This window comes from Poecilia reticulata, chromosome 12 (genome assembly GCF_904066995.2).
Source record: "Poecilia reticulata chromosome 12, P_reticulata-male-v2, whole genome shotgun sequence".
Lineage (NCBI taxonomy): Eukaryota > Metazoa > Chordata > Actinopteri > Cyprinodontiformes > Poeciliidae > Poecilia > Poecilia reticulata.
The window spans coordinates 1220447-1236295 of NC_088841.1; the positions used below are offsets into that span (position 1 = coordinate 1220447).

The 15849-nt window shown below is 39.3% G+C and overlaps 1 protein-coding gene across 3 annotated transcripts in view; it reads right to left on the reverse strand.

Annotated features, from left to right (window-relative positions):
• Window positions 1-15849, reverse strand: part of tln1 (talin 1) — an 85024-nt gene that overhangs the window by 39694 nt on the left and 29481 nt on the right. For 2 of the 3 annotated variants that reach the window (XM_081613237.1, XM_081613236.1), the window contains 7 exons: window positions 7561-7741; window positions 6830-6943; window positions 5252-5360; window positions 4238-4446; window positions 4052-4150; window positions 2411-2473; window positions 544-711 (listed from right to left, as the gene is read on the reverse strand). In XM_081613237.1, the coding sequence (XP_081469363.1) occupies window positions 544-711; window positions 2411-2473; window positions 4052-4150; window positions 4238-4446; window positions 5252-5360; window positions 6830-6943; window positions 7561-7741 (943 nt within the window). The remainder of the gene's footprint in view (window positions 1-543; window positions 712-2410; window positions 2474-4051; window positions 4151-4237; window positions 4447-5251; window positions 5361-6829; window positions 6944-7560; window positions 7742-15849) is intronic. The other variant, XM_081613238.1, reaches the window with a different exon arrangement.

A 15849-nucleotide genomic window follows, 5' to 3' on the forward strand; every position in this document is an offset into this window, starting at 1 on the left:
GGAAATTGAAGGCTTTTAAGGTGCCTTATAGTGCGGAAAATACGGTATAAACAGAATTCTGCAGGACTTAATGACATGCTGAGGAGGAAATCAGCCAGTTGATTCCAAGTGTGTTGACCCAGGAACACATTGATCAGGCTCAACAGATTAGACAATGACAAATATGCATTACAGAACACTGTAGAATATGAGCACTGGAGTCTGATGCTCCTGGGTTAGACCACAGCATGATCATGTATTGTATTGGTCTAGTCAAAGTCCAGACTTAAGTTTACAGTTGTAATGTTGTAAATTGTGAAACTGCTCATAGGTTATGAATATTTTTGTAATAAATAAACCAATCTCAGCCATACCAAGGAAGTTTTCCTTGATATGGAAAAATCAAGAAAATTTTTTTCCTTAATAAAAAAGAAAAAAATTCACAGTACATTTCCCTAGTCATAATGTTCTGCCTAAATGTTGTCCACTTTAACCGGAACATCAAAGCTCTTAAAGTATCAGCTGTGATCTTTCTGACCAACCACCGCAGGTCCCAGTACTCACCCTGGTGCAGGCGACCAGCTGAGATGTGGAGAGAGCGCACTGTGTAGCTGCTGCAATAACTCGGTTCTGCTGGGCCGAGTCCTCCGTCTTCTGGGCCACGTTCTTAGCTTTGAGCACCAGAGCTGCTGCAGCATTAGCCACAGCTTTTGCCAGCTGCATCAACATATCCTGTCAAAAGTGAACAGCCTAATTACCACTGTCCACTCCATGCTTGTGGGTAAAGAAGGGACAGACACTAGTCACAATAATGTCAATCACAAAGAAAGTTCAATGCTTCCAAGATTGCACAGATAATATTTTTAAATTTGCACAATTAAATGTAAAATCAAGGTTGTTCAATCAATCAACAGTTTAATCAACGAGCCAATAGTTGATCTAAATAGTTTGGAAAGTAATCAGTAGGAAGGTAAACTAAGTGATCCAAATAGATATTAGAAAGGAGAAACACATACTTTGATGAGGCTACAGTTATTTAAGATTGACTGCCCTATTAATGTCTACAGAATGTGCCACCCTATATTATTACATATCAAAGTTTGCGTCTTTCTCTCCTAATTTAACACTTCTGTGGGAATTAGCACAAATAGATTTTATTCATGTCAAGTTCAGTGAAAGATTAAAAGTAGCCTGCAGACTCTCCAGCAGAGTGTAAAATCTAAAAGAAGTCTTAAATATGAAGTTCCTTGTCTGCTGCTCCTGAGGAGCAGCAGCAGACAAGGATGTGATGAGCAGTTCTTTAGTTGAAGCCTTTGAAACAGCAAATCTAAGTTTTTGGGAAGGGTTCTATCCAGAGCGATGCCAGGTGACAGCTATGCAGAGTTTGAGGCGTTTTTAATCTATAGGTACTCTGTTAATCAAGTATAAGCTAGAACATAACATGAATGGTTGTGGAAGTCCACTGTCAGGATACGTCTGTAAATAGTCCTGGATGGAGTGCTTTGGAAACTGCTACTGCCGTTTTATGATCCCAGCATGTGTGCAGTAATTTGTTGCTGATTGTAACCATGTGGATTCCAATTTTAGGTGCAATATTGCATTGGTATCTTGGATTCATTGTCATGTAACTTGAATTGATATTTTTAATGTTCCTTAGGTCTTTTTCAAATTAAAAAGCTTAATACTTTACCTGCTACCAATTAGGCCCGATTTCATCAACTACATTTCATCTATGAGGCTTGCAAATTATCCTTTGTTGTGCTATAAAGAACCACAAATGTGTAAGCATGTTTGTATTATTTGCCCCAACAATGCTTTTCTGTTTTAAAAAAAAGTACAATGGCAAATGTGTATTACAAATTTTACAACTTTGGTTTTGGTGTGGACAGTTTAGTTTACACTGAATACAAAGTGATCAGCTCATGTGATCAGTCCATTCATTCATAAAAAAGCATATTATCTTTAAAGTGTAGTTTATAACACAATCCACATTGACAGTATATTTCTGCAAAATGATCAGCTAACTTCCTTTCCATACCGTACAGGTGTAGGTATAAAAAGAGAGCTTATTTGTTTGAAATTATTTTTTCCATTGAGGGACAATGAAGGTTATTTCTACTCTGTACCCACAATTTGTCACCATGGAAACCTCTGGCCATACCTGTATGATGGACTGGTTGGATGCTGGATCTGATTGTTACAGAGTAAATTTATCAAGGGGGAAATATGTCATTGTGATCAATAATGCTGCCAATAACCAATTGTACTACTAAAAACTGGAAGCTTTTAGTCTTTATTATTACTACCTTATAAAGGCAAAAGATTTGTTGATTGATCTTAAAGATAAAGTAATATATACAGTATAAAGCATAGTAATATGCTTGATTAGGCAAAATGAGTCATGCTTTTATCTGGAGGATACGTTAGTTACCAGCACTCGAACGTTAGAGGGAATTCTCCATCTGGAACCCCTGAAAGATCCTTTAGGCTGATGCTGTCAAATATATTCATTAAACATGAAACAAAGTTTTATACGGTGAGAAATGTGTATTACATCCATAAGGCTTTTATTAAGGACCACATATGTTTGAATGTACACTCCAAATCTGAAATACAAGTATTTTCACTAAATACCTTTTAACTCTTGCTTTTCAACTCTCCAGTCATTTTTTTGGATGAATACTTCTACTTGAATCAAAATATATTGCAGTAATATTACTCTTACTTCAGTATATTGTCAAAAGTATTGGCTCACAGAATTCACATGTTTAAATAGTTCCCATGACCTCAGGTATAGGTCACCAAGGCATGCAAACGGCTTCTACAAACATTGTGAAAGCAGTTCTCTCCTAGGAGCTCAGTGAATTCCACGATGGTATGATGACAATATCCCACCTATGCAAAAAGTTCAGTCATAAAATATTCCTTTTTGTGGTATTATAACAGTGTATTACAGCAATTGGGCATGAGAGCATTTTCAGCAGATATTGAGGTTGCCAGCTTTCTGCAGAGTCAATAGCTACAGACCTCCAAACTTCATGATCTGTTGTGAAGTTTGTCCAGACTTTGCGTGGCTAACAGATCATTTAAAGAATTAAGCTCCATGGAATGGACTTCCATGGCCAAAGAGCTGCATCCAAGTCTGAAATCCCCAAGTATGATGCCAAATGTTGAATGCAGTGGAATGAGGAACACAAGCACTGGGATCTAGAAAACTGGAGACATGTTTTCTGGAGGGATAAATCGTGATTCCCGTCTGGCAGCCCAATGGATTGGAGTCTGGGTTTGATAGCTGCTAAGTTAACAGTATTTGTCTGGCTGCATGTGTCAGGAGTAAAGGTTGATAGGAGGGGATTATGATGGGGGTATTGTGATGAGCAGGCATTCTAGTGAGAGGAACTATTTGTGTCCTTGTTCTAGTCAATGGAACTATTAAGGCTACAACATACAAAGACATTTTGGGGAATGGTAAATGGTCTGTACTTGTATAGTGCTTTATTAAATATGAGGACTCCAAAACGTTGTGCACTACAAGTAGTCAGTCATTCATTCATTCCAGATTGATGGTGGTGAGCTACACAGCTGCCCCAGGGCAGAGTAACTAAGGCAAAGCTATCATGCAGCCGCGTCAGTTGTTGCCAGTGCCAACCACCAGCAGTAAAGGAGGGTGAAGTGTCTTGCCCATAGATGGGACAAAGTCAGCCAGAGACAGGGTTTTAACCAGCAACCTACTGGTTATATAATAAACTTATACCTCCTGTAAAGCAATCTGAGGGTTCAATGGGTTGTCACCTTCATGTTTCAACATGACCGTGTACCATTGCCAGGCTGTCCCCTTAAACATCCCCTTAAAACACTGTGCATTTATGAGGTCAACATTTGTGACCTCACAAATGCACATTTGAAGAAATTGTAATAAATTCACATAAAACACACCTAAACAATCAGAAAAACCATCCCAGAATACTTAAAGCAGTTGTATTTGCAAAGATAAGCCAGGCTCATATTAAACCTTCTCTGACTGTAGACTGTAAAACAAAGAACATTTCAATAAAAGTAAGGACTGACAAACCTGGAACTGTGGATCAGTGTCTGTCTCTCCAATGTGAGACAGGAGTTCTCCACTAGCCTGACCAACATTTCCTGCTGCTTGCAACAAGTTCTGACGAGGCTGGAAAAGTAAGACATAAAGAACAACTATAATGACTTAAGACAAACATAACATGTCTCCTCCTCCTAAAGCTGCTATCTACTGTACCTCTGTATTTGCCGGCTGAGCTGTCTTCAGCATGTCAGAAACAGCACTGGCCAGATTCTTGGCAGCACCCAGCAGCTGCTGCCCGTTTCCACCTTCGTCCTCCATCAGGGCTGCCAGTAGTTTCACACCCTTTGACATCTCAGTCAGGTTGGATGAGATTGTGGTGACTGCACAGCCAACCGCTGTATAGTCTGTCTCAGCTGGATCACCTTAGAACACAAATAGCAACTGCATTTATTCCCAAAGTAAATATAATTGCTCTCGTGTATCAGAAACAAATTCACATGAGAAATTAACAAAGAATTGAAATTGCCGTATGCATAAGGCTCTAAACAGCAAAATGACAGTGAGTAAATCTCATTACTTATCACAGAATATGATATATGACAGAATAGAACAACTAGGACCATAAAATGTTTTTTCTTTGTGAATACCATAGATTACTGTGCAGTATGAATGAGTTTGTCATACGTTCTACTGGGATAAAAAATAAGCATCTGATAAAAGTTGTGGGAAAAAGCTTGATTACAGAAACCAGCTGACACATTTATGAGTCACATTTTCAAAAAGCATTATCAGTAGAATATGACTGACCAATCAGAATGATTACACCAAACTAGCCTGCATGTTGTTGGATCAGCTGGCTGTATAGCTGTTCTTTACTTCATTTGGACACAGTAAGGATGACTTGCTGATACCAGTCATCAGCAAGCCACATTGCTGTTCTATTGAGTTTATTTATATAGCACCAATTCTCAAGACATCATCTCACGACTCTTTACACAATAAAGTCAGTTCAGTCCATCCAATGACATACACTCCATATTGATCCTACTATCATTTAATGCAATCTGATCTTGTCATCATTTTGTGATAAAAGTATTTAACTGCTTAATGGTCCCTGCAGTGATTTTTACATTCTGTACATGATCCAGCTAATCAACTCTATACTCTCTGGGAGATACAATTCAATTCTACATCTCTGAAAACAAGCCGATCTTTTATTCTTTCTACCTGCTGTGAGGTTGACCATGGATGCTGTGCCTGCTGTGATGGCATCCACCTGGGAATGGATCTCATGCTTGGACTCATCCATCTTGTTTTTGCGCCAGGCTTGGGATGCCTTAAAAAGAGGAACATAATGCAGCATATGTTAATGTCCTCTAAAGCAGTGGTCCTCAACCCCCGGTCCACGGACCGGTACCAGTCCGTGGACTAATTGGTACCGGGCTGCGCAAGAAATAATTAAATATTTCTGTTTTATGTATTATTTGAGTCTGGAGGATCTTTTATTTTGAAAATCCTTTAACCGGATTCTCTCGGTTACATGCGCGCCAACATTGAGCCCACAAGCAACAAAATGAGTAAGAAAAAGTAAGAAACAGATCAGGTGTCATTGGAAAGTTTCTTTGCGAAGGGTAAAAGGCCCAGAGAAGAGACAGGAGAATGGATTTATCCCGGACCTGTAGGTGAGCCCCACATTACAAGCCCGCTCTGCGTAACATGCAGCCACTGGCTGCTAATGACGCAATGAAGCTTCAAACTGCTTTGCCACGTAGAGACCAAGCACGCTGTGCTCAAGCAACACTTCAGGTGTTATTGTCTCTCATCACTCCCAGATGGGACCGTCTCGTTGCAGAGAAACAAGCTCAGGGCTCCCGTTAGTCATTATCGTGAGTTAAAATTTTTACGAAAGTAAAATGTTCCTTTTTGTGGCACATCTGTATCTTACTTTGAAGGGATATGTAAACTTTACCATAGGGACCAGAGTCAGAGAGCGTTTGGGCAGTGGTCGAGAGGAGAGGAGTAGAGCTTGTGAGCCTTAAGTCTGGTTTAGACGGCAAGATTTAAAAATTGTCGGCCAATTCTCCAAACCTCTGTGACTATGTTTTTTCATAGTTAACATTTTTAATTGAATAAACATAATAATATATAATAATGATCATTACAAATAATAATAAACATTTCCACATATCCACCAGACTCTCAGTTGCGCGATACGTCTGCTGTTTGGGATTCCCCTCCGTTCTTCTGTTCATTTAACAGGTTTTATTCTCGTTCCCAGACAGGGAAAACCCCTGTGTCTTGATAAAAGGGTCAAGACAACCCAAATTTGACATATTCAGGCTTTAGTGGGAACACCAACATGTGGAAGCCTTGTCTGACGGTCACCCCCCCTGGCCGCAGCAAAAATTTCCAAGTTTTGACCAGTCCGCGGTAATATAAAGGTTGGGGACCACTGCTCTAAAGGACTACAGAGGATGGGTCCTCATGTTTGTCAGTGCTGATGAATGAAAAGCAAAGTGATTTATATTAGCAACTTAATATTTTCTGCATCTGCAACCTGCTATTGCTAATGTATTTCAGGGTTTATATGATCACCAAGAACATTTATGATTTATAAAGGGAATTATGCAAAAAATCTGACGATAGCTATTGTTGCACTCATATTCTGGATCTTTCGCACAATTCAATAAATCAAACCCATGGAAAAAAATCAGATATCTGAATAATCATTTCACAGTTTGCTAAGCAGTCTCTTGGATTATGCCCTGGAATCACTTTTCCCAGCAGACAAAATGTAAAACTCACAGCATCTGTTCCTAATGGGGGCAGAGTATCAAAATCATCCAGAGAGGCTTGGGCCGCCTGGACGGCCTGCATGCTGGAGTTGATGGTTCCAGTTAGGGCTTGCTGTGCTGATGTCTGCAGGAAGAAAATACACCTCAGTAAAGCCAATATTAACACATTTCAGACACCTCTTTCTGGCCAGTACATGTCTTAGTCCTCAGAAGTCTCACCTACTGCAAATTTGTACATAATTATTGTAACATAATTATTGTAGCAAACCATGCTACAATAATTTGTAGCATGAATATCATCTGAGGTTTGGCTCAGATGATATTCCAGGAACAAGATGCTAATGTATTCAAACCGAAAATGAAGCAATTTTGTTCTTAAAGACCCTATATTTCTTCTGTTCTTGTGAACTATGTGTAGATCGTAAGATTAAATGATACTGATAAAGAGGACATGGTGTTTGGCTTCAGGGGTTCACACAAACCTTTCATATGCTAAGTTTTATTCAGCTAAATATAATTTTTGTGGTTGAAAAGACCAGAAGCTATGTATGAAAAATCTGCACAGATCTAGGCTAAAGTCAGGCTAAGGGTAGTCTGAAACAGGGGATGTAGTGGGAGGGCACTGCACCCAAAATCTCTGATTTTAGCTCCACCCATTGCAGTGCAACCAGCCACAACACTACTACCACCAATGAGTAACAGGTCATCTTGTTTTTTGTTTTTTTGTTTTGTTTTTTTTACCAGAGGAGGCATGTGTCCCCTGTGCATCTGCCCACTGGTAATGTGCTGTTTGGCCTGGGGCATGGAACCCTTCTGGAAACTCTCTGGACCTCCAGCTCCTGAGCGCATGATGGCTGGCAGGGCAACACAGCCTGTCTCTGCCTTGCCCATCCTGTTGAACTGCTGCTGCATTACAGTCGACCTGGAGTCACACAAGTTTAGGATATGCAGAGAATTATAGCAGCTTATGCATCCACAAAGTGAGCAGTAACTTTAGATAGTACAATATCACAATAGATGGTTAGGAAATATGTGAAAGCTGGTATGATAATGCAGTGAATGTGAGCTTAAAGTTCTGCTTTAATCTCACATGTAAAGCAGAAACATTTCTGTTTTCACAGAAGTGGCAATAATCAATAATCAACTCTTATGAAGAAAACCTCAATGGCTCACTGAAAAGCTAGTGTTTTTTGCACAAATTTATAATTTTCTCTACTTAATCTAAAAGAATGATAATAATTACAGCAATTCTATTTTGATATACCTCTTACCACATTAGAATGATGAGTGATTAAATGAAAGAAAAGTTATTTCTTTTCCCACACCAAAATGAAACAGTTGGATTAAAATGGAATCTCCGAGAGATGTGATGTATGCAGGACTATCCAAACATACAATGTCACCAAGTGATTCCAAAGCACTGAACAGATGCTGAGAACAAATGCCGAAATGTGTGGATGTGCCACAAATTTCTTCAGATGAATCTGAAGTTATAATCTTTGACCTATAGAGGAACAATCCAGAGTCAATTAATCAAATTTTATTTGTATAGCACATTGCAGCAGCAAGGCATTTCAAAGTGCTTTACATAATTGAAATAAAAACTGCATGTGGCAGTGAATAAACAGTTAGAAAGAGAGAATTAAAAAAAAAAAAGTTAAAGATAAAAACATTAAAACCCGCACCCCTTGTAGGACTTCAGTTAAACGACTCACACCTCAGAGTTTTAGTTAAAACGTCATTTAACAAGAATTCTCACACCTCAGAGTTTTAGTTAAGATGTCATTTAACAAGGATTCTCACACCCCTAGATATAGATTCGTTTAACTGGGACGTTTTCCGGGGGGGCTTTACATAGACAGTGTGAAAGAGAAATAAAAAGAAGTTAATAACTAGATGAAAAGTAAAGATAAAAACATTAAAAACATCAAAGACATCAAAACCCGCACTCTAAACCTTATTTAGCCATAAGCAACTCTAAACAGGTGGGTTTTAAGTTGGGATTTAAAGGCACCCAGTGTTTCAGCTGTTATACAGTTTTCTGGAAGTTTGTTCCAAATTTGTGGTGCGTAGAAGCTGAATGCTGCTTCTCCTCGTTTGGTTCTGGTTCTGGGGATGCAGAGCAGACCAGAACCAGAAGATCTGAGGGGTCTAGACGGTTGGTACAGCAATAACAGATCTTTAATGTATTGTGGTGCTAAACTGTTCAGTAATTTATAAACTAACAGCAGTATTTTAAAGTCTATTCTTTGAGCTACAGGGAGCCAGTATAGGGACTTTAAAACTGGTGTTATGTGCTCTATCTTCCTGGTTTTAGTGAGAACACGAGCAGCAGCATCTGGATCACCTGCAGCTGTTTAATTGATTTGTTAGTCAGACCTGTGAAGACGCTGTTGCAGTAATCAATGCGGCTAAAGATAAACGCATGGATGAGTAGATGATATGATAATGATAGAAGGTGACTGTGACTGTCTTAATGTGGCTCTGAAGGTTCAGGTCAGAGTCCATCACTACTCCCAGGTTTCGGGCTGATCGCTGGTTTTTAGTTGTAATAACTGAAGCTGTGCATTGATTCTGGTTCGCTCCTCTTTATGTCCAAAGATAATAACTTCAGTTTTGTTTCTGTTCAGCTGGAGAAAGTTTTGGCCCATCCACACATGTATCTGTTCTAAGCATCTATTCAGTGATTGGATGGGTTCAGAGTCACTGACATCCACCCTCTGGTGACATCGTGATGTAGAGCTGTGTATCATCCGCGTAGTTATGGTAGCTAATCCCATTTCCTGTTATAACCTGAGCCAGTGGGAGCATATAAATATTAAAAAGAAGGGGTCCTAGGATTGAACCTTGGGGTACCCCACATGTGACCTTTGACCTCTCTGATGAGAAGTTTCCGATTGAAACAAAGAAATCCCTGTTCTTTATGCAAGATTCAAACCAGTGGATCACTGTACCGGAGAGTCCGACCCAACTCTCCAGTCGATTCAGTAAAATGTTGTGGTCAACAGTGTCGAAAGCTGCACTGAGGTCCAACAGAACCAGCACTGTGGTTCTCCCACAGTCTGTATTTATATGGATGTCATTGAACACATTTACAAGGGTCGTCTCCGTGCTGTGGTGGGCACAAAAACTAGACTGGAAGGAGTCACAGCGATTCATTATTGTTAGGAAGTTATTTAATTGTTTAAAAACTGCTTTTTTAATAATTTTGCTGATGAATGGGAGGTTGGAGATCGGCCTGTAATTCTGCAGTAGGGATTTGTCCAGATTGTTCTTTTTTATCAGTGGTTTGATAACTGCTATTTTCAAAGCGTGGGGGAAAACACCTGAAGAGAGCGATGAGTTTACTATTTGGATCAGATCATTAGCAACAACAGGCAGGACTTTCTTAAAGAAATGTGTGGGTAGGACATCCAGACAGCAGGAACTGGAGCTTAATTGACTTATAATTTCTTCTAGGGTTTTAAAATTAAGTAGTTGAAATTGGGTCATTTTTCCTGCATTTGTTTTGTTTGGGCACAGCATTGGTACCGTTTTTGGAGTAGATGTGCAGATTAGTTCTCTGATCTTTTGAATTTTCTCTGAAAAGAAACTGGAAAACTTGCTGCAGGCGGCATTAGATTGAAGTTCAGGTGGCAACGTCATCGGAGGATTTGTGAGCCTTTCAACAGTAGCAAATAAAGCTCGAGCTTTGTTAATGTTTTTGTTTATGACATCTGCAAAGAAAGCCTCTCTGGCATGTTTTAGTGTTGTGTGATAGTTACGTAGTCTTTCTTTATAGATGTTATAATAAACATGAAGTTGAGTTTTACGCTATTTCCGTCTTGCAGATTGAACTACTTGTGCATTTCTCCATGGAGATTACTTCCTACCAGTCACAACCTTCACTTTAATGGGGGCAATGTAATCAATGATATCTGAAAGTTTGCACTGAAAATCATCTACCAACTTATCTACGTCATTATATTTTAAGGACGAGGAGAAGAGTAGATTTGATTAAATGTTTCTGCTGTGTTTTCTGTGAAAGTACGTTTTGTGATAGTAGCTTTTTGTACAAGTGGGTTAACGCATAAAGAACTGTCAAAGAAAACAGCAAAGTGATCCGACAGGGCGACATCAGTTACAGAGACATTGGAAATATTCACACCCTTATTGATAACCAGGTCCAGTGGGTGTCCATGAGTGTGTGTTGCTTGTTTGACATGTTGTGTTAGACCAAAACTCTCTAATATATTACAGAGCTTTTTTGCCCCTCGGTCTTGGGGATTGTCAGCATGAATGTTGAAATCACCGACAATTATTAAACAATCATAATAAATAGATATGAGAGACAGAAGTTCATTCAAGTCCGCAAAGAAATTTTCCACATATGTTGGTGTTTTGTATAGAGTTAGTGTCAAAGTTCGTTTGTGGCCTTTTACCTCAATTCCAAGATACTCAAAAGACATAAAATTACCCAATGAGATTTTACTACAGTTTATGGTATTCTTAAATATTGAAGCCACACCTCCTCCTTTTTTGAGTTTTCTATTCTCACTTAAAAAGTTGTACGTAGGAGGCACTGATTCAATTAGTACGATTGCTTCATTATTGTCATTCAGCCATGTTTCTGTCAGAAATAAAACATCAATATTATGCTCAGTGATGAAATCATTAATTAATAGAGTTTTAGCACAGAGAGATCTGGTATTTAAAAGAGCCAGTTTAAGTGACTTGGAGGCTGAAAGTTCTTCAGTCTGAGGTTCCTTTAGGCAGGGGATCAGTCTGAGGTTTGAATTAAGACCACTGTTTTTTGTATTTCTGTTTTTTGTAACTGTTCTTGTAGCGATCCGGACAGGTAATGTCCTGTTGTGCAGTGCCAGGGGGCCAGACACATTCTGGATGAAGACGGGTGTAAAGATAATATCTGGACCCCGGTCTCAGATCTCAGAAACGCAGAGTGCTGGATCCTCAGGGAGGGCAGAGGCAGGTGGCTTAGATGAAGTGAGGTCTGCTATGTTAGAGCAATGGAGAGTCGTGCCGAGGCGAACCTGTTGATCCATATCATCCTGCTGGGAGGAGGAGGAGTCCGTCCGTCTTCCTCTTTGACCCGGATCCTCCACCAGCATCTTCAGGCGGCTCAGGTACAGCCCGACTCTCTTTAGCGATGGACTTCCTGGGAAACTCTGATCTTGTGAGTGAGTGTAGGAGCAGAGAGGGAGGGGGGAAGGACGAGGGAGGGGGAAAGATGTGGGACGGTGGAAGAAGTAGGGAGGGGGGAAGGAGGAGGGGAATCAATCATTCTGTCCTCAGTCGATGTCTTATCACTTTGTTTTGGGACACTTTGGTCCTGATAAGCGGAGGGCTCCATCCTAGTCAGACATCCTTGAGCCTGTTCTTCTGAAGCGATGGTCACATTGTTGTTCTTGTTGATAAAATGAAAAAATGTTTGCATATGTTTCCATGTTTGTTAAGATTGCGTCCAACACTTCCAAAGAGGTGAAAGCGCTGCCATTTAATCAGCCATTTGTTTATCATGTCCAGCCTGGAATGTTTTTCGTCTCCCCATTGAGGTGATGGAATTGGACCACTGAAAAATAATTTCATTTTTAATTTTTCCATAGTGTTCAGAAGAATATTAAAGTCCTTTTTCAGAATCTCCGATTTTTGCTTTGCCAGATTGTTGGCTCCAACATGCACAACTAAAGTCTCAATGTTTGGCTGATCAGTGGTTAGAGAGAGCACTTTGCCAGTCAAATCAGATACAGTGTCACCAAGAAAAGAAACCACTCTCGTTTTCTTAGGATTGCAAACATGACTGATTCCATTTACTGTCTCATCTCCAACAATAAGCACTCTTGGCATACCTTTCGTTTTCCTGGTGATTGTCCACCAGGAAAACTCCTTCAGAGCTTTGTGCGGTGGATGCGTTGGTTTAGCCTCATTGCTGATGTTTGAAGGTGGGTTTTCACTCAGAGGCTCAGGCTGAAGTGCAGAAAATCTTTTTTCAGTGGGATTCCCACAGAGTCGGAATGTTTTGAGGCTTGAGCTGGTCGCTTTGTCCTTGGGAGCGGGGTTGGTGGAGATGTTTTGGTTCCAGCTGCTTGTTTGCCATTCTTTGGCGCAGCAGGTGTTGGAAGTTGAATGTGTGTTTCGGCTCAGAGCCGGCCACGCTGATTCATCCAGGTGAGGGGTTCTCCCCGTTAGTCGTCTCATGGGATCTGCAGTGTGAGGCTTTTGTTTCGGCTTGGCACCCTGAACCTTCCAAGGTGAGCTGCTTGGTGCAGGGTGTACAACCTCTCTGCTGATTTGAGGAAGAGTTGTTTCATTTCCACAGGTAGCATTGATCTCAAAGTTCACCTCCAGCTGTTGAATCTTCCTTTCTAAAAACAGAAGTCGTTGTAGAATATTGCTAATGTCCTTGGGGTCGGACGGGGGCATTTTGCCCTAGTTCAACTTGGAGGTGAAGAAAGGTAAGGTAAAAATAAAAATGAGGAAATCTCCCGGTCCTTAGGTTTGAAGTAATCCAGTTATGGTGTTGATAATGTAAATATAACCATAAAAATTGTGACTTAAAAAAAATTGTGAAATAATTCACAGGCAAAGTTATCAGTAAGGATGAGAGAGAGCATGATAACCTGTTCCTCCTTCAGCTGCCAGAAAAACTCTTCAGTTATAAGAACCAGAAACTAGAGCTCAGGTCCAAAATCTGAGTATTGTGATGAACTCTAACCTGAACCTTCAGAGACATATAAAGATAATTATAAGTCAACCTTCTTTCACCTGAAGAACATTTGCACACTTAAAGTACTAATGTTTCAGCAAGATCTAGATAAACTCATCCATGCTAAACACATCTTTAGTTGAAATGCTGATGCTTGTGTTCTCACTAAAACCAGGAAGATAAAGCACATCACCCCAGGTAAAGTCCTTCCACTGGGAGAATAGTCTTTAAAATATTGTTGAAGTTGTATCAACCTTCCAGACCATTCTGGTCTTCTGGTTCTAGTCTACTCTGCATCATTTAAAGTACGTTTATAGCATTTAGTTCTATATTTACAAGTGAAAATGTAATTTTCTGTTCTCTACAGATAAAGTGTTTTTATAAATACCTCACCCTCAGTGTGAATGATGCATAATTAATCAAGAGCCAATAAAGTAAAAGCAGAAACTTTCTGGATTAAAACCGTTTTGACATAGTGTGACAAAGTGGTTCAGTTTGTGTTCACCACTTGTCCCTTATTCTTTCTCATTCACTTATTTTATATTTGGTTATAATAATTAATTCAAACATTGCCATTTTGCTTCACTTACTATCCCGGGTTTGTTTGTGTTGGCATTATTTGCAAGATCTATCTGTTTAGGTTAAAGTTATTTCTGGATTATGGGTTGAAGTTGTTTCAAGGTGTATTTACTTTTCTTTGTACTCACCATCATTTGTCCTTGTAGATCTGCAGGAGTATGGGAGAGGCCGGCCCAGTACTTCCTGGTTAAATGGCTGGATGATGTCAGTGATTACCTTATTGGGTTCTACCAATTAGAGGGTTTTCTTTTGTGTATTGTTTGTTGTTTTTCCTTTTAAAAATAACCTTTTGAGTTATCTTGTATTTAATTTATTTGCAGATAACTTTATTATGTAGGAGTTTGTAAATTGATTTGTAGTTTTTTGTGTTTCTTTGTGTAAATGTTTTGACCCGTTCCTTGGTGGCTGTGTCCAATCAAGCACAGGTGTGGTGCCAGTTGTGTATAAAAACAGTGAGCTTTTGGATGCTGGAGGAGAAGTCTGAGCAAAGACTGAATAAAAAAAGTAATTGGAAGAAACTGAAGCGGTGGCTGGTCCTGATTTTCTGCTCACCTCTGATCTTTGAGCCTAAACTACCTTACACATAGAAACAGTGATATGTTTCTTCCTCTACCAGATGTGATGTCAGTAAATAGTGTCAATAAATAATGGATTCACTGACATCCATTATTTACTAGTGGTGTCCCAATACTGATACTGGTGTCAGTATTGAACCAGATACCGCATCAAGTACTAGAACTTGTAAAAGCAGCCACTATTTCTGCTGGGCTTTCCTCCTGTGCTGCCCTGCTAAACCACATTTAGCCTCCAGGGCATCATTAAGTTATTTGCTGATCCTCCCAAAAAAACAAAACAAAAACAAATAAAAAAAACAGAAGAACAGAGAGAATGGATAAGTTAGGTTCCTGGAGGGGATAAAATATTATTTTAATTAAGCTTTAACTGGTTTTATTTGTTGAGCATCATTAGTGTAAGCAAAGCAACTGCTTCCATTTTTAACATTGGTCATCTGGGTTGTGTGATTAATTGGACTATGGTGCACTACGGTGGAGCGAACTGTGCTTTTAACAGACTCCTACTCCTCTGCTTAGACTAATAAGTAGATTAACACAACTTGATCCTGCATCCTCTTTTGGCATTCTCTGTGTATGTACTTGAGGTTTATTAAATGCGCCACTGAAGCCTGCACCACCATCAAGTAAATAATTTTGGCTATATAAGGTTGGCTATAAATCTAAATCGGTCATTAAACATCATTTAATGAGCATTTTGATAAAGCATTCAAAGACTAAATAATCTGTATTGCTCCATTTATGATTTATTGAAACAGTCAGAAGGTGTGTAAGCTTAAAAACAAGAGCCACCCTGTTCTAAATAAAATCAAATTGTTTTTAAAAGTTTTGTGTAAAATATAACCAACTTGTTAACTACTTGGTGTCTGTGTTTGCGAGTACCTAAACTGAAGTACTTGTATTCATACTCGATTTGGAAAAAAGTGGTGTCAGAACTCCCCTATTATTTACTTATTTAAATATTACGGTTATGTTTAATAAACTAAAATATGGTTTCAGATGAGGCCTGCCTGTCAGTTTAAAAGCAGCTTTTAAAAATAACTGTTAAGTAGGTATTAAGTGTGTTTCATGAAGCCCACCTTAATGTTTTTTAAACAGTTCTTTTTGTTGGTTTAATGTAATATTCTCATTTTAAATGTCATGTTTTCATTAGCTGTAAGTGGAAAATCATCCTAA